The sequence below is a fragment of the Bufo bufo genome, chromosome 4 (genome assembly GCF_905171765.1).
Source record: "Bufo bufo chromosome 4, aBufBuf1.1, whole genome shotgun sequence".
Lineage (NCBI taxonomy): Eukaryota > Metazoa > Chordata > Amphibia > Anura > Bufonidae > Bufo > Bufo bufo.
The window spans coordinates 456,197,238-456,224,330 of record NC_053392.1 but is presented as its reverse complement, the minus strand read 5'-3'; the positions used below and the strand labels follow the sequence as shown (position 1 = coordinate 456,224,330).

Genomic DNA, 27,093 nt, shown 5'->3' with positions numbered 1-27,093 from the left:
TGACCATGTGTATGGCAGTTGGGATATGAGGAGAAAGACCTGCAGGCTTTTTTTGGCTAATGTAAGTCCTCTGAAGGTGCCATATTTGCATTTTTTGGGAATATCTCAGGAACAGTATGTGCTAGAGAGCTGAGACCCAGTCTAAAACCTTCCCGGACATCTGATGTACCTTTCGTTATTGTAAATGCAACGGTGCGGATTCATTTGGCAAACATACACACATACATACACTCAGCTTTATATATAAGATTGAGGAAGTGAGTGATTTGAATGTTTAATTTATCAGTTTGTATATTCTTAAAAACATATTTTATTTAGTTCTCTTAGGACAGAGTTGCACAACCTGCAGCCTTGGGGCCTACAGGCGTACACGCTGCCTGGGATGCCATTCTGTGCAGCCCTACCATCTGAACATAGAAATGTACGTCTCTGTGCGGCTGCCCATGTGGAGGTCCGTGAGACGGGTAAAGAGGAGGGGACATGGCTGATAATGGTATATGAAGGACATATATAGTTACATATTCATCACTTTTAATTGTAATATGAGGCAAAATACAATTTTAGTCTATCGTGCATTGTTAGCAGTGTACTGATGTACAGCGTGAGTTGTTGGGCTGCAGTAAATGTTATACAGGCAGAAGAACACATCTTTGTTCCTTCCTGTGGCCCCTATGCTTGGCCTAGGGTACCAAGGTTCTATGCTAGGATTTATCATTGTATGCTCCTGCCCATACAGCGTTTGACATGTCAGCAGTGTACAAGTATACTGAATCTGTTACTTTGGGTGCATATTTCTTTAGTAAAATAGTAAAATACATTAATAAAATATATTACAAAAATATTTTAGAGCATTTAGAACACTTTTAAATAAAGTTGCCTAAATGTTTAGTTACTTTTTAAACATCTTTAAGCAAAATATTACATATTTACAAATCTGCTGTTTGTTGAAATTATTATTAAACCAATGAATAAAAGAACAGTAAAAACTGTCCAAGCAAATGTACAACTACAGTACCTACATTTGTAGCAGTAAGAGTGTTAGACCCCTTTCACACGGGTGAGTTTTCCACACGGGTGCAATACGTGACGTGAACACATTGCACCCGCACTGAATCCTGACCAATTCACTTCAATCGGGCTGTGTACATGAGCGATGTTTTTCACGCATCACTTCTGTTTGCATCAAAATCACAGCATGTTCTACAGTCAGGTCCATAAATATTGGGACAGCGACACAATTCTAAGATTTTTGGTCCTATACACCACCACAATGGATTTGAAATGAAACAAACTAGATGTGCTTTAACTGCAGACTGTGAACTTTATTTGAGGGTATTTACATCCCAATCAGGTGAACAGTGTAGGAATTACAACAGTTTGCATATGTGCCTTCCACTTGTTAAGGGGCCAAAAGTAATGGGACAGAATAAAAATCATAAATCAAACTTTCACTTTTTAATACTTGATTGAAAATCCTTTGCAGTCAATTACAGCCTGAAGTCTGGAACGCATAGACATCACCAGACGCTGGGTTTTATCCCTGGTGATGCTCTGCCAGGCCTCTACTGCAACTGTCTTCAGTTCATGCTTTTTCTTGGGGCATTTTCCCTTCAGTTTTGTCTTCAGCAAGTGAAATGCATGCTCAATCGGATTCAGGTCAGGTGATTGACTTGGCCATTGCATAACATTCCACTTCTTTCAACTATTTGGTTGCTTTTGCAGTATGCTTTGGGTCATTGTCCATCTGCACTGTGAAGCACCGTCCAATGAGTTCTGAAGCATTTGGCCGAATATGAGCAGATAATATTGCCTGAAACACTTCATAATTCATCCTGCTGCTTTTGTCAGCAGTCACATCAATAAATACAAGAGAACCAGTACTATTGGCAGCCATACATGCCCACGCCATGACACTACCACCACCATGCTTCACTAATGAGGTGGTATGCTTAGGATCATGAGCAGTTCCTTTCCTTCTCCATACTCTTCTCTTCCCAACACTCTAGTACAAGTTGATCTTGGTCTCATCTGTCCATAGGATGTTGTTCCAGAACTGTGAAGGCTTTTTTAGATGTCGTTTGGCAAACTCTAATCTGGCCTTCCTGTTTTGGACGCTAACCAATGGTTTACATCTTGTGGTGAACCCTCTGTATTCATTCTGGTGCAATCTTCTCTTGATTGTTGACTTTGACACACATACACCTACCTCCTGGAGAGTGTTCTTGATCTGGCCAACTGTTGTGAAGGGTGTTTTCTTCACCAGGGAAAGAATTATTCGGTCATCCACCACAGATGTTTTCCTTGGTCTTCCGGGTCTTTTGGTGTTGCTGAGCTCACTGGTGCATTCCTTCTTTTTAATAATGTTCCAAACAGTTGTTTTGGCCACGCCTAATGTTTTGCTATCTCTCTGATGGGTTTGTTGTTTTTTTTTTTCCAGCCTAATGATGGCTTGCTTCACTGATAGTGACAGCTCTTTGGATCTCATCTTGAGAGTTGACAGCAACAGATTCCAAATGCAAATAGCACACTTGAAATGAACTCTGGACCTTTTATCTGCTCATTGTAATTGGGTAATGAGGGAATAACAGACACCTGGCCATGGAACAGCTGAGAAGCCAATTGTCCCATTACTTTTGGTCCCTTAACAAGGGGGAGGCACATATGCAAACTGTTGTAATTCCTACACCATTCACCTGATTTGTATGTAAATACTCTCAAATTAAAGCGGACAGTCTGCAGTTAAAGCACATCTTGCTCGTTTCATTTCAAATCCATTGTGGTGGTGTATAGAGCCAGAAATCGCAGAATTGTGTAAATGTCCCAATATTTATGGACCTGACTGTATATTCTGTATTTTTCACACAACGCAGGACCCATATAACTGAATGAGGCTGCATGAAAATCGCAATGCATCCGCAAGCAAGTGCAGATGCAATGCAATTTTCACAGATGGTTGCTAAGGAGATGATGTGAATAAATAGGGATGAGCCCGGGACCCCATTAAAGTCAATTTACATTATTATTTTCCATTATAACATGGTTATAATGGAAAATAATAGCATTCTTTAAAACAGAATGCTAATTTAAATGACCATTGAGGTTTAAAAAAAATTACTCACCTCATCCACTTGATCGCGCAGCCGTTATTGTCTTCTTTCTTCTTCTTGCAGGACCTGCAAAAGGACCTGCGCTGACATCATCACGCTCATCACGTGGTGAGCGCGGTGACGTCAGTGCAAGTCCTGCTGAATGAAGATGGAAGAACCTTCCATCTTCATTTAGCAGGACCTGCACTGACGTCACCGCGCTCACCACATGGTGAGCGTGATGACGTCAGCGCAGGTCCTTTTGCAGGTCCTTCAAGAAGAAGAAAAAAGACAATATGAGCTGTGCGATCAAATGGATGAGGTGAGGAATTTTTTTTTATTATTTTTTAACCCTCAATGGTCATTTTACTTAGCATTCTGTATTAAAGAATGCTAATATTTTCCATTATATCCATGTTATAATAAAATCTACAGAACACCGAACCCAAACCCGAACTTCAGTGAAGAAGTCCGGGTCTGGGTACGAACATTCCGTTTTTTATCATGCGCGTGCAAAACACATTAAAACGCTTTGCACTTGTGCTGAAAAAAACTAAACAACGCAACGCAATCGCAGGCAAAACTGACTGAAATTGCATGCGCACTCGCGCGGGTTTCCCGCAACGCATCCGTACTTCTTCCGCAACGCCTGTGTGAAAGGGGCCTTAAAGTAAACATAAAACAACTTGCCTTCTTGTCTTTGTCTGTCCCTGAGAATGTACTTGTTTGGAATTGTTAAGTAGCATTTTTGTAAGCGCCTTCTTTCTCTATTCGGACCCTCTGTTGGATCAAGCTGAAAAGAGGTTGGATATGATGTTGGGTCATACCAAACAGCCCTTTAGAATAATAAGCATAAAAAGTTATATTTTTTATTAAAAAGTTACACAAAGTATAAAGTAAAACAGCAACACAATGTATACAACATGAAATAAAGATTTTTCTTAAAAACTTATAATACACCTTTGAAATGTACATATCAGTATAAAACAGATGACAACATGCACTACAGTAAGACCTAAAATCTGAGCTGCTGAACTGCATGAGCACAGAATATGGAGTTAAATGAGGTTTCTGTTGCATTCATTTACATTTTGGTAAGAGTGGCCATCTTTTATCAAGAGTCTGGAGCATCACCATGGCCCCCACACCACACAAAAGGATGTACATCGATGTTGAGGCTTTGCTCTCCGACGCAAGTTCAATGGACTTTGTAGTACTGCCATATGCAGCAATGTTTCATGTATAGTGTTATAGGCCTTTAGCAAACTTTACCACATAACATTGTATCATAGGGAGTTAAATAAGTGGCTCAGAAGCTGGTGCAGGAAGGAAGGGTTTGGGTTCATGGAGAACTAGTCAGACTTTTCGGTCGCTTACAGGCTCTACAGTAGGGATGGGCTGCACCTTAATGGGGAGGGTGCAACGGCCCTGGGGGGAAAAAATGGTTAGACGGCTGGAGGAGCTTTTAAACTAGGATCTGGGGGGGGGGGGGGGGGGGGGGGGGGTCATACTAATAAGGGGGTAGATAGTGTAGATAGAGAGTGGGATATAGGAAGAGACAGTGGGGATTTAGTGGGGGTTGGGGTTAGTGAGGAAAGTAGGGAGAAGACTGGGCAGAACTATGCACCAATGAAAAATAGAACTGCTGGTAACAAGAATCTGTTACATAAAAACATCGACCAAGGTAACCCAAAAATCCCAGATATTGACTTTATGCGTAATAGTAATTTAAAATGTATTTTCACAAATGCCAGAAGTCTAGCTAGAAAAATGGAAGAGCTGGAGGCTATGGTACTAGAATAACACATAGGTATAGTTGGTGTGGCTGAGACATGGTTGGATTCTTCTCATGACTGGGCTGTTAATATTGAGGATTTTACACTATTTAGGAAAGACAGGGTCAATAGAAAGGGTGGTGGCGTGTGCCTGTATGTGAGGAGTGATCTGAAGACAAGTGTGAAAGAGGCAATTGTGGGTGAGGATGTGGAAACCTTATGGGTGGAATTTCAAAGGAATATAAACACTGAAAAAAATAATACTTGGTGTAATCTATAGACCCCCTAACATCACAGAGGAGATAGAAATGCAACTGTATAACCAAATAGAGTGGGCTGCACAGGCTGGTATATAATTACAGTGGTCATAATGGGAGATTTTAACTTCCCAGATATTGACAGGGGTCATGATTCTGCCTCAACCGCAAAGGGGAGAAGATTCCTCAACTTGCTGCAGGGCCAGTTTGTAGAAGCTCCCACTAGGGGCAATACTCTGTTGGATCTAGTAATTTCTAATGATGCAGAGATTGTTGAAAATGTTACTTTTCGAGAAACACTAGGTAATAGTGACCACAATATAATCATATTCCCCCTAAACTATAAGAAGCCAATTCTGTCAGGCAGAGCAAAGACACTGAATTTTAAAAAGGCTAATTTCTCTGGGCTGAGGGCAGCATTTCAGGGCATAGACTGGGAGCAGCTACTGTCACATAATAATACTAAAGATAAATGGGAGAGCTTTAAATCCACATTGAGTAATTGTACAAAAAAATGTATTCCTTTAGGTAACAAGTATTAAAGGCTAAAATTAAACCCCTAATGGCTTACAGCTACTGTAAAAAGGGCAATAAAAGACAAAAAAGGGCATTTAAAAAATACAAATCTGAGGGGTTAGCTGTAGGGATTGAAGTTTACAAAGGGCTTAATAAAATCTGTAAAAAGGAGATAAAATTAGCAAAAATAGAAAACAAACATGAGGTGGCAAAAGAGAGCAAAATAAATCCCAAAACATTCTTTAAATATATAAATGCTAAAATAAAAACAAGGTCTGAGCAGGTAGGTACCCTAAATAATGGTAAAGGAGGGTTAGTCATTGAAGATAAGGAAAAGGCAGAGTAACTAAATGTTTTTTAGCGCTGTATATACAAAAGAAGAAAAATGAACGGATATCTGTGGTGCTGGGGCTGTTAGTACATCCAGTAATATACTCAATTGGCTAACTGTAGATATGGTCCAAGAGAAGTTAAATAAGGTAAATGTGAACAAGGCTCTGGGTCCAGATGGATTACACCCAAAAGTTCTTAAAGAGCTCAGTTCAATCATCGATGTGCCACTGTTTATAATTTTTAAAGATTCTCTAGGTACTGGTACAGTGCCAAGTGATTGGCACAAGGGAAATGTGGTGGCCATATTTAAAATAAGGATCTAGGTCCTCCACAGGTAATTACAGACCAGTTCATTTAAGTTCTGTTGTGGGAAAAAATGTTTGAAGGACTCTTAAGGGACTATATTAAAAGAAGAAAAACTGCTACAAGAGGACATAGTTTTAAATTAGAGGGGCAAAGGTTTAAAAGTAATATCAGGAAGTATTACTTTACTGAGAGAGTAGTGGATGCATGGAATAGCCTTTCTGCAGAAGTGGTAGCTGCAAATACAGTGAAGGAGTTTAAGCATGCATGGGATAGGCATAAGGCCATCCTTCATATAAGATAGGGCCAGGGGCTATCCATAGTACTCAGTATATTGGGCAGACTAGATGGGCCAAATGGTTCTTATCTGCCGACACATTCTATGTTTCTATATACAGGAGTATGAGACTGTAAGTAATATTATAAGTGATAATCAGCATGGGTTTACAAAGTACAGAAGTTGTCAGACTAACCTGATTTGTTTTTATGAGGAGGTGAGCAGTAGCCTGGACAGAGGGGCAGCTGTGGATGCAGTGTTTCTGGATTCTGCAAATGCTTTTGATACTGTCCCTCATAAACGTTTAATAGGTAAAGTAAGGTCTATAGGCTTGGAAAGTATTGTCTGTAATTGGATTGAAAACTCGCTAAAGGACCGTGTCCAGAGAGTTGAGTTCAACGATTCCTATTCAGAATGGTCCCAAATTATAAGTGGTGTACCCCAAGGTTCAGTGCTGGGTCCTCTAATATTTAATTTATTTATTAATGATATCGAGGACATAATTAAAAGCACCATTTCTATTTTTGCAGATGACACTAAGCTGTGTAGTACTGTACAGTCTATGGATGATGTTCATAAACTACTAGCTGACTTGAACACCGAGTAATTCGGCATCAACTTGGCAAATAAGGCTCAATGTGGTTAAATGTAAAGTTATGCATCTTGGTAGTAATAATCTCTGTGCTTCATATGTCCTAGGGCAGTGGTGGCGAACCTATGGCACGGGTGCCAGAGGCGGCACTCCGAGCCCTCTCTGTGGGCACCCGCACTAATATTAGCTATTATAGCTAAATGATAAAGTACATGGAAGATATACTGTATTGGTATTCAGGGTAAATTGCCGTGTTGGCACTTTGCGATAAATAAGTGGGTTTTGGGTTGCAGTTTGGGCACTCTGTCTCTAAAAGGTTCGCCATCACTGTCCTAGGGGATATAACACTGGGGGAGTCACTTGAAAAGAAGGATTTGGTTGTCCTTGTAGATCATAGATTGAATAACAGCATACAATATCAATCAGCTGCTTCTAAGGCCACCAGGATATTGTCATGCATTAAACGAGGCATGGACTCGAGGGGCAGGGATGTAACACTACCACTTTACAAAGTGTTGGTGTGGCCACATCTGGAATATGCAGTTCAGTTATAAGCATTAGTCCAAAGAAAGGATGCTTTGGAACTGGTAAAAGTACAAAGGAGAGTGACTAAACTGATAAGGGGCATGGAGAGTCTTCGTTAGGAAGAAAGATTAAAATAATAAAATTTATTGAGTTTTGCGAAGAGACATCTAAGGGGGGACATGATTAACCTATACCAATATATAAATAGGCCATACAAAAAATATGTTGAAAAACTATTCCATGTAAAATGCCCTCAAAAGACAAGTGGGCAGTGACTCCAACTGGAGAAGAAAAAGTGCAGTCTGCAGAAGAATCAAAGCTTCTTTACAGTAAGAAATGTGAAGTTGTGGAACTGAGTACCTCCGGAAGTGGTTACAGCAGGAACAGTGGACAGTTTTCAAAAAGGCTTAGGCTACTTTCAAACTCGCGTTTTGTGCAGATCAGTCATGGACGGATCCGTTCAGATCATACAACCGTCTGCATCCGTTCAGAATGGATCCGTTTGTATTATCTTTAACATAGCCAGACGGATCCGTCTTGAACACCATTGAAAGTCAATTGAAAATAGATCAGTTTTCTGTTGTGCCAGATTGTGTCAGTGACTTACATTGTGTGCCAAGACAGGTCCGTTTGGCTTAGTTTCAAGCAGCGTTTTGGTGTCCAACTCCAAAGCGGAACTGAACTGATGCATTCTGAGCGGATCCTTTTCGGGACCGTTTGTGAGAACCCTGAACAAATCTCACAAAAGGAAAGCCAAAATGCGAGTGTGAAAGTAGACTTAGATCACATTTCATAATGCCATTTACTTTTAAGATTTCATCTGAGTCTCACTCCCTTCTGGGATTCACGTCCCCACCTATCCCTTGGTTGAACTTGACATGTATTTTTTTCAACCGTATTAACTACTGTATTTAACTATGATGATCTTATCGGTAGGGAATCAGACTTACGGCACTCCCACTGGACGCACTCTGTGAGTGCCACAGCCTCTTCGTAGGCCAGTGACGTCACAATCATCGGCCACATGGCCTAGTCACAGCTCAGTCCTATTCAAACTAATGTGACTCAGCTGCAATAGCAAGTACAGCCACTATGCTGGGCAAGCTAGGCTGCAGCACTCATTGGAGACCCTCAGCCTCTTCAAATAACTGACTGGAGGGGGATGTTGGGGGTTGGACCCCAACTAATCACATAATGCTGACCTATCCTGAGGTCTTCTGTATTAAACCCTTGGTTAACACTTTTAAAGGGAGTCTGTCACCAACTTCAGTCATGTCAAGCTGTTAATACCATGTTGTAGGTCACACACACAGATAACACATGGTACCTTTTTTGCCACTTCTGTAACTGCAATGTTCCAAAAATGAAGTTTACACCATATGCAAGTGCCCAGGGGTGGTGTTTGTTGCTCAAAGTGCCCAGCACCCCACCTTCCTCGAGTTACTAAGGGAAAACTCCTCCTCCCTCATCGCAGTTCGCCTGCCCAGTATCTATTTTATGTGCCTATCACAAACACCAGCGCCGGCCCGTGCATGCGCCGCAGGATACCCACTGTCGGCAGCGGTACGGTCACCTGCTTGTATAATTGAGGCCAGTAAGTGGTGCATGCACATTAGATTGACGTATGCTGCTGCCCAGAGTGGGTGTTGTGCAGCGCATGCACGGGCTGGGGCTGGTGTTCGCAGGCACATACTGAAGATAGGCACATCACGTGGATACTGGGAAGGCAAACTGCGATAAGGTAAAGGAGTTTTCGACGAGTAACGCTGGGGGGGCCTAGGCACTTTGAGCAGCAAACACCGCCCCTGGGCACTTGAAAACCCCATTTGCATATCGTGTAAACTTCATTTTTGGAACATAGCAGCTACAGAAGTGGCATCTGTGTGTGTGACCTACAACGTGGTATTAACAGCTTGACACGACTGAAGTTGGTGACAGACTCCCTTTAAGTCATGCCAACTTTGCAAAGACAATATGCCGCCTTGTGAAACAAGCTGTAAACAGGATAGAAATGTGTCTAAAACAGGCTAATAAATGTGGTGCAAAGCATGCACACCAGTTTTTGACACATATTGTACCATAATTCTGGTGCATTTTGATTAGGAAATCTCCCCACAAAATTATTATTGTTCCCATAAAATAGGTATGGCTACGAAAACATACAAAAATGTTTAAAAAAAAAAGAAAGAAAAAAATAAGAAAATATATTAGTAGCCCCATATTTTAACAAACCAATAGACTAAAGTTACCTTGCAATTTTACCATACTGTAAACAGCAAATAGGGTAATTGAAAAACCTACTGTAACTCATCCAGCAAAAAATAAGCCCTCATACAGCTATACACATGAAGATATAAACACAGTACGGCTAACTAGAATGCAACAATAATAAAAAAAAAAAAAAAAGTCTTGGTCCTTAAAGGGGTTGTGCCCGGTTTTGAAGCCAGTGCATAAGAGATTTTTATTGGGTGTCTGACAGATGAGACCCCTGCTATTCCCAAGAACAGGGGTCCTGTTCATCTGTGCTCATTAAGTGACAGGTCAAACATGCTCCTTGCTGCTCCATTTATTCACTATATACAGTCGTGGGCAAAAGTTTTGAGAATTACATAAATATTGGAAATTGGAAAAGTTGCTGCTTAAGTTTTTATAATAGCAATTTGCATATACTCCAGAATGTTATGAAGAGTGATCAGATGAATTGCATAGTCCTTCTTTGCCATGAAAATTAACTTAATCCCAAAAAAACCTTTCCACTGCATTTCATTGCTGTCATTAAAGGACCTGCTGACATCATTTCAGCAATCGTCTTGTTAACCCAGGTGAGAATGTTGACGAGCACAAGGCTGGAGATCATTATGTCAGGCTGATTGGGTTAAAATGGCAGACTTGACATGTTAAAAGGAGGGTGATGCTTGAAATCATTGTTCTTCCATTGTTAACCATGGTGACCTGCAAAGAAACGCGTGCAGCCACCATTGCATTGCATAAAAATGGCTTCACAGGCAAGGATATTGTGGCTACTAAGATTGCACCTCAATCAACAATTTTTAGGATCATCAAGAACTTCAAGTAAAGAGGTTCAATTCTTGTTAAGAAGGCTTCAGGGTGTCCAACAAAGTCCAGCAAGCGCCAGGATCATCTCCTAAAGAGGATTCAGCTGCGGGATCGGAGTGCCACCAGTGCAGTACTTGCTCAGGAATGGCAGCAGGCAGGTGTGAGCGCATCTGCACGCACAGTGAGGCGAAGACTTTTGGAAGATGGCCTGGTGTCAAGAAGGGCAGCAAAGAAGCCACTTCTCTCCAAAAAAAACCATCAGGGACAGATTGATCTTCTGCAGAAAGTTTGGTGAATGGACTGCTGAGGACTGGGGCAAAGTCATATTCTCCGATGAAGCCTCTTTCCGAATGTTTGGGGCATCTGGAAAAAGGCTTGTCTGGAGAAGAAAAGGTGAGCGCTACCATCAGTCCTGTGTCATGCCAACAGTAAAGCATCCTGAGACCATTCATGTGTGGGGTTGCTTCTCATCCAAGGGAGTGGGCTCACTCACAATTTTGCCCAAAAACACAGCCATGAATAAAGAATGGTACCAAAACACCCTCCAACAGCAACTTCTTCCAACAATCCAACAACAGTTTGGTGAAGAACAATGCATTTTCCAGCACGATGGAGCACCGTGCCATAAGGCAAAAGTGATAATTAAGTGGCTCGGGGACCAAAACGTTGACATTTTGGGTCCATGGCCTGGAAACTACCCAGATCTTAATCCCATTGAGAACTTGTGGTCAATCCTCAAGAGGCGGGTGGACAAACAAAAACCCACTATTTCTGACAAACTCGAAGAAGTGATTATGAAAGAATGGGTTGCTATCAGTCAGGAATTGGCCCAGAAGTTGATTGAGAGCATGCCCAGTCGAATTGCAGAGGTCCTGAAAAAGAAGGGCCAACACTGCAAATACTGACTCTTTGCATAAATGTCATGTAATTGTCGATAAAAGCCTTTGAAACGTATGAAGTGCGTGTAATTATATTTCACTACATCACAGAAACAACTGAAACAAAGATCTAAATGCAGTTTAGCAGCAAACTTTGTGAAAACTAATATTTGTGTCATTCTCAAAACTTTTGGCCATAACTGTACAGGAGAGAGCAACAGAACCAACCTTTGTTCTATGGTAATGTTTAGTTATTGCATGGTGGTATTTAGAATTTTGCAGTTGTGGACAATAGGAATTTCTATTATAGGGCTATCATTTTGCGGAACGCACAACGCTGGTATCCGTGTTTTGTGGATCCGCAATCAGCAGACCTCATAACACATATGGTCGTTTGAATGAGCCCTTGGGCTAATCTTTGTGTACAGCATAGTGTCCTGTATTTCCCAATAAAGAATATGAATCTTATTGAACAAAACCCATGCCTCCTCAACAACAGAGTTTATGTGTGTACTAGACAGCCACGTTCACAACTATAACATCTAAGATGTTTAACAGTTGGGCCAGGATGGAGTTATCTGATTTATAGAACCCTACTGTTTAAAGGTTATGTATGGCGCTGCAGAATGCGAGTTCAGTCCCAGCACCATACAGGTACGGCACGCTAATCGGGTGGGTTACTACCGCATACCCGGGGCTTGAGGAGGATAAGAGCTCCCTCCACATCTCCTGTGGGACCCTGCGCTGCGACGATGGGACCCGATGTCTGAGAAGGCAGCCCCCAGGCTGGGTCTCCTAGGCAACTGTCAGTGTACTACACTGATAGTTTAATGCAGTACAACACAGCATGTATTGTACTGCATTGAAACAGGGATAAAACCCTGAAAAGTTGAAGTCCCATAAAAAAAAAAAAAAGTGTACTGCATAATAAAAAAAAACAAGTATCATGTAAACAAACAAAAAAAAGACCCCTTTCCCATAATAAATAAGTATAAAAAAAACAAAAAGCAGAAGAATTAGGTATTGCCACATCCGTAACAACCTGCTCTAATAAAAAATATCACATGATCTACCCTCTCAGGTGAATGACATAAAAAACTATAAAAACTGTGATAAAAAGCAATTTTTTGTCACCATGCCTCAAAAAATATATTACCAATTGACCACAAAGTCATATGTATCCCAAAATGGTACCAATCAAACCGTCATCTCATCCCGCAAAAAATAAAGCCCCTAAAAAAGACAATCAACAGATTTTTATTTATTTTTTTTAAATAGGACTTTCAGAAAATAGACACACAAAATCATGATTTCTTTTCAAAAATGCTTTATTATGTAAATCAAACAAAAATAAATAAAAAATACAGATATTTGGTATTGGCACGTCTGCAACAACCTGTTCCATAAAAATAACACATGACATATCCTGTCAAGTGAACCCTGTAAAAAATAAAATAAAAATTGTGCCAGAACACCCATTTTTGGTTACCTTGTCTCACAAAAAGCGTAATATTGAGCGATCAAAAATAATATTTACCCCAAAATAGTACCAATAAAACTGTCACCTTATCCTGTTTCTTCCAAAACAGAGTTATGTTTTGGCAGTTTCTACTGTAGGTGTTTATAAAGGGGTATTCTAAAGCGACATTGCAAATTAAAATTAGCCCAATGACATCTGCTCTCCAAAATCCATATGTTGCTCCTTCTCTTCTGTACCCTGCCATGTGACCATACAGCAGTTTACAACCACATATGGGCTGTTTATGAAAACTACAGAATCAGGGTAATAAATATTGAGTTTTCCTTTAATTCTTGTGGAACACCTAAAGGGTTAACAAAGTTTTTAAAATCAGTTTTGAATAACTTGAATGGGTATAGTTTGTAAAATGGCGTCATTTATGGGTGGTGCCTACTATGTAAGCCCAACAAAGTGACTTGATAACCGAATTGGTCATTAAAAAAGGGGGGTTTTGAAAATTTCCTTAAAAATTTTAAGAATTGATTCTAAAATTCTAAGCCTTCTAACGTCCTAAAAAATAAAATGACATTTACAAAATGGTGACAACATAAAGTAGACATAAATTTATTAATGATCTTGTAGAAGGCTTGCACAGTAAAATATAAATTATTGCAGATGACACAAAACTGTGTAAAGTCATTAGCAAGAAGAGGACAGTATAATACTACAGATGTATCTGGATAGAATGGAGGCTTGGGCAGAAAAGTGTCTGATGGGGTTTAACACCGACAAAAAAATACATGTCATCAGTACATACTAAATGGTAAAAAACTGGGTAACACTGACATGGATAAGGACTTAGGAATTTTAGCGGACAGCAAACTAAACTGTAGAAACCAGTGACAGGCAGCTGCTGCCAAGGCCAATAAGATAATGGGTTAAATTAAAAGGGGCATAGATAACCGTGATAAGAACATAGTCCTGCCACTTTATAAATCACTAGTCAGACCACACATGGAGTACTGTGCACAGTTCTGGGCTCCTATGAATAAGGCAGACATAGCAGAGCTGGAGAGGGTTCAGAGAAGGGCAACTAAAGTAATAACTAGAATGGTTGGACTACAGTACCCAGAAAGATTATCAAAATTAGGGTTATTCACTTTAGAAAAAACCACGACTAAGGGGAGATCTACCTTGTAGGATAACAGGCTGAACTAAATGGACAGATATCTTTTTTTTTGCAGCCTTATAAACTATGCTACTATATGGGAAATGTAAAGTATCAACTAATTTATGAGGTATCACTTTCTACCTTAAAATCTGAGAAATTCAACTTTCAAAAATTGCAAATTTTTCTAAATTTTGGGATTTTTTTAATAACTACAAAGTGAAACATATTGACTCAAATTTTTCACTAACATGAAATAGAATGTGTCCCGAGAAAACAATCTCAGAATCGGTTGGATATGTAAAAGCATTCCAGAGTTATTACCACATAGAGACAAAAATTAGCCTGGGACTCAAGGTGAAAAGTGGCTCAGTACTGAAGAGGTTAAAGTAGAAGGTCAGCTGTAATATACAGCTGGCAACAGATACTCACAGCAACCAGAAAAAAACTACAAAAACCCCTCCCTAAAATATAATCTTTATTAATCCATTAAAAACTTAAAAATACCAGCAAAACTACAAAAGCCCAAAAACTTCTCTTCTCTAACTTTCCCTACCAAAAGCAGAATAACCACCCGGATCCCACTGTCTACTTTTCTCACTCTCCACAACCCTGAGCTCATTAGGGTTAGGGGCGGCGTTAGGGGGGGGCAAACTGAGCAATTATCTAGGGCCCCCTGCTTCAGTGCTGCTATTCAGCTGAACGTCAGTGGAAGCAAACGGGCAGATAGCTGAACAGCTGCACTTTACAATGCAACAATGTAAGGTCCCCTCGCTGTACATATAAGAGAAATCATTACCCTAGTGCTGACCGCTCCGGACACCAGCAGCACTCTTCTACTGGAGCCGTAGGACCTGCAATGATGTCAGGTGCAGGAAGCGGAGCTCATCAGAGAAGAGGGGACGAAGGACCTGTGATGACCTCACCATCATGTGACCAGAACAGGAGGCAGAGCATAGCAGTGCAGTAAAGTAATTAAATAGAAGACCAGTGATGCATGTGAAGAAGGATGGATTTAATGTAAGTTCCGGGGAAATGCTGGGAGTTGTAGTACTCTCCTTTTATACCTCCTGTTATGTAATAACAGAATACATTACAAGACGAGGTATGAGGAGAGGACTACAACTCCCGGTATGTACAGCTTATTATGGAATACCAGAGTAAATTACAAGAGATTGTATAATGGGAGAGGACTACAACTCTCAACATTACCAGGCCATTATTATGTAATATCAGGGTACATTACAACACCATGGATATGTTGGAAATTGTAGTCCTCTCCTCTTATAATGAACTCTGATATTACATAATAATGGCTCGGACATGATCGGAGTTGTAGTCCCATCCTCTTATACGTCCCCTGTAATGTGCTCTGATATTAAATAATAATGGCCTAGACATGCTGGTAGTTATAGTCCTGTCCTGTTATATCTCCTGCGGTAATGTGCTCTGAATTAGGGCCGGGACGATGGATAGGCGAGGCTAGTCATCAGGATAGGTCATCAATATCAGATCGGTGGGGGTCCGTCACCTGGCACCCCTGATGATCAGCTATATGAGGAGATGACGCGCTGTGCACATGTGCAGTCTCCCTTCTCTCTTCCTGCACTTCTGCTTTATGTCTATGGGACAGCAGCAGTGAACAGCACTCACCGTCTCCTCAAACAGCTGATTGGCGGGGGTGCAGGGTGTCGGACGTCGGACTGTGTTTTTAGCACATTATTACAAGATTTGGGGCCCCGCTTTTGATTTTGCCCAGGGTCACATTTTGTCTAAAACCGGCCCTGATTAGGGTAGGAGGCTGATAGAAGTGGGATCACCCATATCTAACCAAGAGTTGTCTTGATTAAATGATAGTTCAACCACAAGATCTTGTGCAAGACCAGGGATCAGCAACCTCCAACACTCCAGCTGTTCTGAAACTACAACTCCCAGAATTCTCCTTTCACTTCAATGAGAGTTCAATGAACAACCAAGAAAGTGTGCATGCTGGGAGTTGTAGTTTCACAGCAGCTGGAGTGCCATAGGTTGCTGATCCCTGTGCTCGAGAATAGGAATTTCCTAATGGGAGAGCTCCACAACACATTGGAGTGAAGAAAAAAACTCCACACTATAACAGCATATTAAAGGTTACAGACCTGGTAGAGTACTGATGAACTTCACAATGAATTTTTAACTAATGGTTGACTAATAACCAATGAGACTTTTTCAATGTGTTTCCCGCCAGATGTATTATATCTAGGGTTCATCAGGGGACTCAAAAATATTAGAGGTCAATTGTAATCTAAAGAATTGTTCAATACAGGCTGAACCTAGATGGTAACATGGGGTATAGAATGGCTGATGTTAGTGGCTAGGTATTCAGTGACATTATAGATTGGCAGTTCTACCCCCACTCTGTATATGATGGTGACTAGTTTGTGTGTACAGTACCAGAAACACCACAATATATTCAAATATTCAAAGAAACTCCTCAGTCAGAGAAAGGCCTCATGCACACGACCGTGCAGTTTTTTGCGGTCCGCAAAAAAAACGGAAGCCGCCCATGTTGCCTTTGCGGAACTGAACAGGCGCCGGCAATATAAATGCCTATTCTTGTCCGCAAAGCGCGGACAAGAATAGGACATGTTATATTTTTTCAGGGGGGCAGCGGAACGGAGCCACGGATGCGGACAGCACACGGAGTGCTGTCCGCATCTTTTGCGGCCCCATTGAAGTGAATGGGTCCGCATCCGAGCCGCCAAAACGGCAGCTCGGATGCGGACCCAAACAAAGGTCGTGTGCATGAGGCCAAAGGGTAATATGAGAAGGGGCTGTAGGCTATCCAAAGAGTGAGGACTGCAGTACCATCAGATGTGTATAGGTTATAACTCAGTCGCAGGTGTGATGTAATGCTATAAATTGCCAGTGCGCCGAGGTGTGATGTGGCAATATCAATTGCCATTGCACATCACTGTACTAATATATAAATCCTTACATCTAGAAGATAATGAGGGAAGCCCATCTATTATTGATGCCAAACTATCATAAGTACTTCCAACAGATAAAGCTTCAATAGACTGTAAAGAAAAGGTGGGATCACATGGAATGCCCAGGTGGTCAGCATTTAGGTCTCAGATGTGTTGGTGTGTGGCTCTATTCACAGTTGCACCTATGTTGGCACATTAGTGCTCATCTTGGCGCATGCTACTGATAAGTTCCGCCTACACCACACTAAAAATAACATGGAATAAGCAATAAAATCTCAATTAAATTTTTAATGAGTTTCAGCTTAAATGCAGACCTCAGCATACCCCCTAGTTCATTCTGAAATTCTACTGTGGGGCTAGTCTTTAAAATGGCATAGTTTACTCTGTCTTGCAATACATTCAAACTCATAACCTTAAACATTAGGTCATCAAGCACCACCACATTTCAACCCGTTAGAGGGCTTGAGTTAAGGCCTCCATCTCTTCCTTTGAATAACTATAATAACCACTGCCAGGAGAGTCCTGGATCCCTTCAAGTTTTTAACTACAGATTGTTGGAAAATATCTATGTTGTTGTCATCACCCTATAGTGGCAGTAGTGTGTTTTTTTTTTTTAGGATTTGTAAACAGGTCCATATGTGGCTCTTTGTTACATTCTCTCTCTAGTTCCAACAAATCATTATAATAATCAAGGTCACTCAGTTCCATCTTTTAATTCCCTACATTTTCTACTTTTACTCAGTGCAAATGTTATTGTTTTTTTCCCCCCATCTCAGTTTCCTGGTGAATAGGTAAGGTCCTTTACCAAATCGAAGCAGCTAAAGTGCTTTGTGGGGGACAAAGGATAGTCTTTTAATTGAGGAATTTTCAGCTTATTACAGAACATATGAGGAAAGATTAACGAGATAACAGAAACTGATGGCTAGCACTATAAAAGGTCTCTCACACGGCAGGTTTTACCCCAGAATTTCGCCAAACACCCACCAGCAGCTGCACCCTTAATGCCTCCCAATAATAGGCAGCACTGAGGATCACAGAGCAGAGGCTTAAAGCCATAGCTGTGCTGAGAAGGGACAAGTCCATTCTTGGTGCAGTAGCAGCTTTAAGCCATTGAAATGAATGGGAGGCAGAAAGGACATGGCTGTCTGTGAAATTTTGGCTAAATTTCAGCACAGCTGTCTGCGACCAAATTCTGCGGTCAAACCTGCTGTGTGAATGGCTCCTAAAAGTACGACCAAACAGAAGCCGCCAAGTCTTTATTGGTAATGGCCATGCAGTATTGAAAGTGTCATGCATCCATTAAAAATTATGACCCACTCAACAGTCTGATCTCATTAGTTTAATTAGAGCCAGTACAGGCCACTCAACAGTGAGAGTGAACATCTAATCATTAGCCATTACTTACCTGTCATGAGTCATTTGCTGGACAAGTTCATGCCAATGCCTACTTGCACTTAATTCAACTTTGTACATATTGCGAATGTGTTGTATAACAGTCTTTCTTTCCATTCCTTGAGACAAAGAAACACTCTGAGTTATATCGCCAGCTATTTTGGAAATTTCTTTCAATTTTGATTCTAGACGTTGGAAAAGTCTGCCAATAAAGATAAAAAAAAACATAAAAATACCATTAACTCTTTAACTGACAAGAACATATGTTAATACATCATGGAACCTGTCACCTCTACTATGCTACCCTCACTGAGCGTTTCTAAATGTTCATTGCGTTACCCTAAACATATAAATTACACTTTTAATTTCATTTGCAGACGAATTCAATAAGTATTATGCATTTTTGTACTTCCCGCCTTTTATGAAAATTAACATAAAAGAGTCATATCTTACTTGTGTGACCAGAGAAGTCATATTTCCAAGCTCTGACTCATCTCAGGTTAATTTGCATATGTATCAAATCGTTTTTTTTTACACAATAAAAGCACACAGAGCTATGGGGACTGGGTATTGCGGATGTGCTAGCGGCCATCTAGAAACCCATGTCCTCAGCTCTATACCCAAAATCCAGGTGACAGGTTCCCTTTAAAGTCTTGCAGCAGATAGAATATAAAGTTGAACTTAGATTTTGGTATAAAATTGTGGCTTAAATTCTTAGCTTTCAAAAGTGACTATTACAAGCTGACCCAGTGATCAGCTGACCTTTGAAGGTTGTTGTGCATTTTCATACGTATACAATATTATCAAATGACATTATAATCAAAATGAATGCTCATCTCATTGCCTTTAAGAATAAGATCAGCCTGAACCAAAGTTCTATTATGTGGTTGAAAAAGCCAAGATGAGTTCATGGCAAGTTCAGTTTATATAAAAAAAATTATTGTGAACATAAACGGACATTGTATTTAAAAGTTATTGCTAAAGATATGGGACCATCTGTAAGGAGTAAGTCAACTCCCTAAGACATGTCTGTCTGGAGGGAACAAGGTTACTTGATAAGGACTCATATCCTTGAGGCACACCTGTTGTATGAGGTTCAATTTATATATTCACAATTATATTATATATATATCTCTGCATGGTATATTTAGTTTACAACATATGTTAATCAATAATTCATATAATGTGTTATCTATGTGTAACAATGTATCGATTTATATATATGTCATACCATATATTTACCATTTAGAAGGTATTGTAGAAGGTACAGAAACAAGTGAGTTTATGTTAATTGGATTTCTGGGATATAAAAATGCTATTTCAAAACAATAGTTATTCATGGATGTAGATAAGTGAAATGTACAAGTTCCGATGCCAAGCATCAAAGCCGCTATATAAAATTTTCGTCAAGTCAACCTATATCTCAAAAAGATAGAAGAAGACAGTCAACTCCAACAAGTCCAGGATATAGGTAATTAAAAGTGTCAGGAAAAGACCTTCCTCAATGATTTATATAAAAAGGTCAACAAAGTCATGAGAACATATTATTAGATATTAAATTTTAATGCTTAAAAGTTGTGATGTTCATCTACAGTACCGCAGTGCCATCTGGAGGCAGATGGACAATATTATATTATTTCATTATTTGTTCTATACCATATTAGGAGTTGATATGACATCATGATGTTATTAGCATGCGAATACACCCACCTTACCTGATTGGGAATCCCTAATCTAAAGGGGATGATTCTTAGATAAGGGGGGGAATAATTACTCGTGTGCGGAGTAGCATGAAAGGAGAGAGAAAAAGATCCAGAAAATCCATATATCCATTGATCCATCTATTCATTCAATCAAAAAGAAAAACTTTACCAGAAGAAACTTGGATTATTCTTTTTGGATTACTAGGAAAGTTCTTCAGAACTGGTCCCATCTGAACCCTGTCTACCTTTGACCCGGTAACGTATATTTTGTTTACTACTCATGATATTAATAAGATATTTCTCTCGGTATATAGCCAAGAGTTCCCATATTGTGGGAATATATAGTGTTAGGTGCCTCCATAATGCTGATTATTCTCTTAGCAAAGATGCATATTGTTAATGGAAGATCTGACATTATTTGAAAAGAGGACTAAAACCCTTGGAAAGTTATTTTCCTTAGTCTGATTGCCGAGCTGAATATTTTATCATATTAATATCATATATTTTTGATTGGTCATAGGAAAACAGAGTCAAGGGATAACAGTTATTTTCCTGTAAATCCGTGTTTTATTGTTATAGCCTGTTTTGATAACAGAAGATCCTAAGTTTCTCTTGGTATATGAGTCCGTTTGTTAAAAATATGACACTGGTTGTCATAAATCATTAAATCATACTGTGCTGATCAGATAGGGGTGTGTTAACACCACCGTGTGGTACATTTTGGGTTTTACGTTGTAACTTCATCATTTGTTTTGCAGTTGTATTGTTTTTATATTCTTTGTTTTTATAATAAACGATTATATATTTTGCATATACAATTGTCCCTTTGTTTCACTGCTTGCACAAATCAAATTAAGATACTCGATAAAGAACTTAGAGGCGTTTTTTATGTACGCCTGAAAAATAATATAATTTTTTTATTTTTTTTATTTTTTATCCTCTCTTTCATATGAAGATTCTTTTTCATATAGAAGATATATGACAAGGTGCAGGTTGAAGTTCTGACTGGTTATACCTGTACCCTGTTACTTGGGGAAAAAAAAGAAAACAAGTTTGATATGTCAAGGAAATCTATCAAAGGTTTTGATCAGTAGTAGGATTGAGTGAACCCGAACTGTAAAGTTCAAGATCGTACTGAACTTTAGGATTTTTGGAACACAGACCCAAACTTTTCAGCAAAAGTTCGGGTTCGGTGTACGGCGTGTTAATGGCACTTTTTGAAAGTCTGCAGAGCAGCCAATCAACAAGCATTTAACTCATGTGCCCTTAGAAGCCATCACCACCATGCCTACTAATGGCATGGCTGTGATTGGCCAGTGCAGCATGTGACCCAGCCTCTATATAAGCTGGAGTCACATAGCGCTGCACGTCACTCTGCTCTGATTAGTGTGGGGATAGGATGCTGCTGCTGTGAGGGAGAGAATAGAAAATAATATTTCATCAGAAGTGCTTGTTTAACTCAGCGATCTACAGCGATTTTGTTTTGTGGGTGCAGTGCACAATATTTTTACCCTGCCCTGAGCCCAGTGACACTGAAAAAGTACTTTTATCCGTCTGTTAGTTAGGTGGGCGTTGGTGCTTTTGTGACAGTCAAATAAAAGCTTGGAATACTGCCATAATATTCTGGGTTTAAAAAAAAAACACCCATTTTTGGCAATACCCTACACATCTGGGGCCTTTGTTGCATTTTTAATTGTGAAATACAAGCTTGAACTACTGCAATAATATTCTGGGTTTAAAAAACACCCATTTTGGGCAATACCCTACATCTGGGGCTTTGCTGCATTTGTCAGTGTGAAAAACAAGCTTAAAATACTGCCATAATATTCTGGGTTAAAAAAACACAAATTTTTGGCAATACCCTACATCTGGGGCCTTTGCCTCATTTGTCAGTGTGAAATACAAGCTTGAAATACCGCAATAATATTCTGTTATTGAAAAAACACCCATTTTAGGCAAAATACATAATTTGCAGCCTTTGCTGCATCTGTCTGTGTGAAGTACAAGTTTGAAATACTGCTATAATATTCTGGGATTAAAAAAAACACCCATTTTTGGCAATACCCTACATCTGGGGCCTTTGCTGCATCTATCAATGTGAAATACAAGCTTGAAATACTGCAATAATATTCTGGGTTAAAAAAAAACACCCGTTTTTTGCAATACCCTACATCTGGGGCCTTTGCAGCATTTGTCAGTGTGAAATACAGCCATAATATTCTGGGTTTAAAAAAACACACCAATTTTTGGCAATACCCTACATCTGGGGCCTTTGCTGCATCTATCAATGGGAAATACAAGCTTGAAATATTGCAATAATATTCTGGGTTAAAAAAAAAACACCCATTTTTGGCAATACCCTACATCTGGGGCTTTGCTGCATGTGTCAGTGTGAAATACAAGATTGAAATACTGCAATAATATTCTGGGTTTAAAAAAACACCCATTTTGGGCAAAATACGAAATTTGCTGACTTTGCGCATCTGTCAGTGTGAAATACAAGCGTTAAATACTGCTGTTATATTCTGTTATTTTAAAAAAACACCCATTTTGGACAAGATCCTAAATTTGCGGAGAATGAGTAGAGCGTCAAATAAAGGACGTGGCCCAGATCGTGGTGCTGCTGGTGGAGCTCCTGTTGCAGAGAGGATGTGGTCGATCTGTGGCAGCTACACACACAAGTGAAACACCTTCCTCAAGTGCGAGTAGGCGACAGAAGCTTCAGCGTTATTTGATCAGGCCTAATGCGGCTCTACGAATGGTGAGTCCAGAACAAGTACAGGCGATAGTAGATTGGGTTGCTGACAGTGCCTCCAGTTCCTTCACATTGTCTCCCACCCAGGCTACTGCTGAAAGATAAGAGTTGGCACCTGCAGCCGATGTCCATCAGTCTTTCCCCTCACCCTCTTGCAAATCAGCCAAGCAGTCTGAGCCCCAAGTCATGCAGCAGTCTCTTCTGCTTTTTGAGGACTCTGCTAGCAGAGTTTTCAAGGGCCATCCACATAGCCCTTCCCCAGAAGTGGAAGAGATTGAGTGCACCGATGCACAACCACTTATGTTACAAGATGAGTACATGGGAGGACCACCGCAGCACGTCTCGGATGATGACGAAACACCAACTGCTGTGGCTTTCTGCAGTGTGCAGACCGACAAGGAGGGCAGGGGTGAAGACTATGTGGAAGATGATGTGGAGGACGATGAGGTCCTTGATGGAATCAAGGTCATGCGAGTGACCTGTGTAGTTCGGATGAAGAGGCGGTGGTCGCACAGAGCCACCAGCACAGCAGAAGAGGCAGCAGGGTGCAAAAGCGGAGCAGCCGTTCCCTAGACAGTATGCCTGCTACTGCCCACCGCACCAAGAGACCGAGCACACCAAAGCCAGCTCCAAGGAGTTCCCTGGAGTGGCAGTTCTTCAGACAATGTGCTGACGACAAGACACGAGTGGTTTGCACGCTGTGCAATCAAAGCCTGAAGCGAGGTATAAACGTTCTCAACCTGAGCACAACCTGCATGACCAGGCATCTAAGTGCAAAGCACAAGCTGCAGTGGAGTAGACAACTCAAAAACCAAGAAAGGTCTCTGGCTCCTCCTGCTTCCTCTTCTGCTGCAGCCTCGGCCTCTTCATCCACCTCTGGAGCACCTGCCACCCGGCAAACAGGGGATCTGCCAGCAACACCACCACCTGGGTCACCAAGCATCTCCACAATGTCACATGGAAGCGTTCAGCTCTCTATCTCCCAAACAGTGGAGCAGAAGAGGAAGTACCCCCCTACCCACCCGAAATCCCTGGCCCTAAATGCCAGCATTTCAAAATTACTGGCTTTTGAAATGCTGTCATTCCGTCTGGTGGAGATGGAGTGTTTTAAAAGCCTTATGGCGGTGGCTGTCCCATAGTACGTCGTGCCCAGCCACCACTACTTTTCCAGGCGAGCCACCCCTTCCCTGCACAACTAAGTGGGGAACAAAATCAGGTGTGCACTGCGTAACGCCATCTGTGGCAACGTCCACCTAACTACGGATACGTGGACCAGTAAGCACGGTCAGGGACGTTATATATCCCTAACAGCACACTGGGTAAATGCAGTGGCGGCTGGGCCTGAGGTGGATAGCAGTTTGGCGCATGTCCTTCCACCACCGAGGATTGCAGGGCGCTTCAGTTTGCCTCCTGTTGCTTCCTCCTCCTACTCCGCTTCCTCATGCGCATCCTCTACCCCCTCCTCATCCGGTCAGCGTGACACCTTCACCACCAACTTCAGCACAGAGAGAGTAAACAGCAGCATGCAGATTTAAAACGTATCTGTTTGGGGGACAAACCTCACACCGCGCAGGAGCTGTGGACGGGCATTGAACTACAGACCGATGAGTGGTTGGTGCCAGTGAGCCTCAAGCCCGGCCTGGTGGTGTGCGATAAGTGGCAAAATCTCGTAGAAGCTCTGGGACTAGCCGGTTTGACGCACATAACTTCCCCGGCGCATGTGTTGAATTTGGTGGAGCAGAGGTCAGAGCTGCTGCAGAATGTGCGGTCCGTCTGTGCGCGCTTTCGGCGTTCTCACCCTGCTGCTGCTCGCCTGTCAGCGCTGCAGCGTCACTTCGGCATTCCTGCTCACCACCTCATATGCGACGTGCCCACAAGATGGAACTCCACCTTGCACATGCTAGCCAGACTGTGCGAGCAGCAGCAGGCAATAGTGGAGTTTCAGCTGCAGCACCACTTCAACACCAATGACTGGGCCTCCATGCGAGACCTGTGTTCCTTGTTGCACTGTTTGGAGTACTCCACCAACAAGGCCAGTGCCGATGAAGCCGTACTCAGTGTTGCTATCCCACTTCTATGCCTCCTTGAAAAACGCTTCGGGCGATGATGGAAGAGGATGTGGCACAGGAGGAGGAGGAGGGGGAGGAGGAATTATTTCATAGGCCAGTCATTCACAAGTGGCTCCAGGTACACAATTGTCCAGCCAGGGCACAGTTCTGGAGGATGACGAGGTGGAGGATGAGGAACCGTGTTCACAGCAGGGTGGCACCCAAACCAGCTCATGGCCATCACTGGTGCTTGGCTGGGGGGATACAGAGGACACAGACAATACACCTCCCACAAATGACAGCTTTTTGTTGCCTCTGGGCAGCCTGGCACACGAGAGATTACATGCTGCAGTGTCTCTGCAACGACCGCCGAGTTGCCCACATTCTAACTTGTGGTAATTACTGGGTGGCCACGCTGCTAGATACCCGTTACAAGGGCAACTTACCGTCCTTAATTCCGTCACTGGAGCGTGATCGTAAGATGCACGAGTACAAGTGCATGCTGGTAGACGCGCTGCTGGTGGCATTCCCACCTGACAGCAGGGGCACAGTGGAAGCACAAGGCGAAGGAAGAGGAGAGGAGGTCGCCAACGCAGCCGTGGCACCACCACCACCTCAGAAGGCAGGGTTAGCATGACCGAAATGTGGAAAAGCTTTGTCAGCATGCCACAACAACCAGCACCACCAGCTGATATGGAATGTCTTAGCAGGAGGCAGCATTTCAGCAACATGGTGGAGCAGTATGTGTGCACACGCCTACATGTACTGAATGATGGGTCTGCCCCCTTCAACTTCTGGGTCTCCATATTGGGCACATGGCCTGAGCTTGCCCTTTATGCCTTGGAGGTGCTGGCCTGCCCTGCAGCCAGTGTATTGTCTGAACATGTGTATAGCACGGATGGAGGGGGTTATCACAGGTTATATTTCTCAATGTTTTTGGGTGTACCCTAATTTAAACAAAAAATAAATAAAAAATTGAAAAAATAAAACCAAAAAGCAGTGTAGGCTGCCACCTCCACCGCCGCTTCCACCTACACCGCCACATCCACCACCTCCTCAACCTCCTACTCCATATGGACCTCATCCTCCAAGATCAAGATTATTATTTTTTCATTTTTACGTATTTTAATTTATTTTAAGTCATTTCCATAGCCACTTGCCATGCTCTTATCCACATTTTGCTGCCATTTGCAGCCCTCTAGCCCTTTCTATGACTTTTTTAGAGCCATTTTAGTGCTCCAAAGTTCGGGTCTCTATTGACTTCAATGGGGTTCGGGGTCAAGTTTGGGTTCCGAACTCGAACTTTTTTGTGAAGTTCGGCCGAACACGTCGAACCCGAATGCAAAGAGCTCTCCTTACTGCATTTAATTTGTATTTTTTTTTTCATTTTTTAGTACAGGGATACTTTAAAGAGGTTATCCCATGGTATACTATACAGGTATACTATATGACAATCTGTTCCTCACAAAGCTAGAAAAAGCCCTGTACCTCACATGGATCCAGAGATATCACCATTCAGTGCTCTGCTAGATTTATATCAAGCTGACAGCTCAAGGAGAGTGCCTTTTCTGCTGCAGCTAAGGGGACATGTCCATGCTCTCCCTATCATAACTCTTGAGGAAGTTGAAGGCTGAAACTGAGCATGTGCAGCCATCTCAGTGAGCCGGACAATGAAATGAGAAGGGGGGGGGGGGGGGGGCTGCGACAGGAAGGGCACTATACACATCCATTTTATTGAATATCTCCCTGACAATACTAATTAAAATTACAAAAGTATCCAGTTAAAGGTGCTGATTTGAAACATGTAGAAAATTTTTCATGGGGCAACCCCTTTAATTATAAACCTCAGTCATTTGCTATTAGATATGCATCAAGCTCATTTTTATTTTCTCATTTAGGTTTTATATAACACAGTAAAACCGTTACAGAGTCATGTGACATGAACATTTCAAGGATGGTGTTTATATAACTGTAAAGGGTATATATAACCCGTTATCAAA

General features: G+C 41.5%; 1 protein-coding gene across 2 annotated transcripts in view; it reads right to left on the bottom strand.

The window, feature by feature from the left end:
* The window catches only part of LYST (lysosomal trafficking regulator), a 736,927-nt gene that overhangs the window by 213,627 nt on the left and 496,207 nt on the right, over positions 1–27,093 (bottom strand). For both annotated transcript variants that reach the window (XM_040429442.1, XM_040429443.1), the window contains 2 exons: positions 18,601–18,789; positions 3,777–3,922 (listed from right to left, as the gene is read on the bottom strand). In XM_040429442.1, the coding sequence (XP_040285376.1) occupies positions 3,777–3,922; positions 18,601–18,789 (335 nt within the window). The remainder of the gene's footprint in view (positions 1–3,776; positions 3,923–18,600; positions 18,790–27,093) is intronic.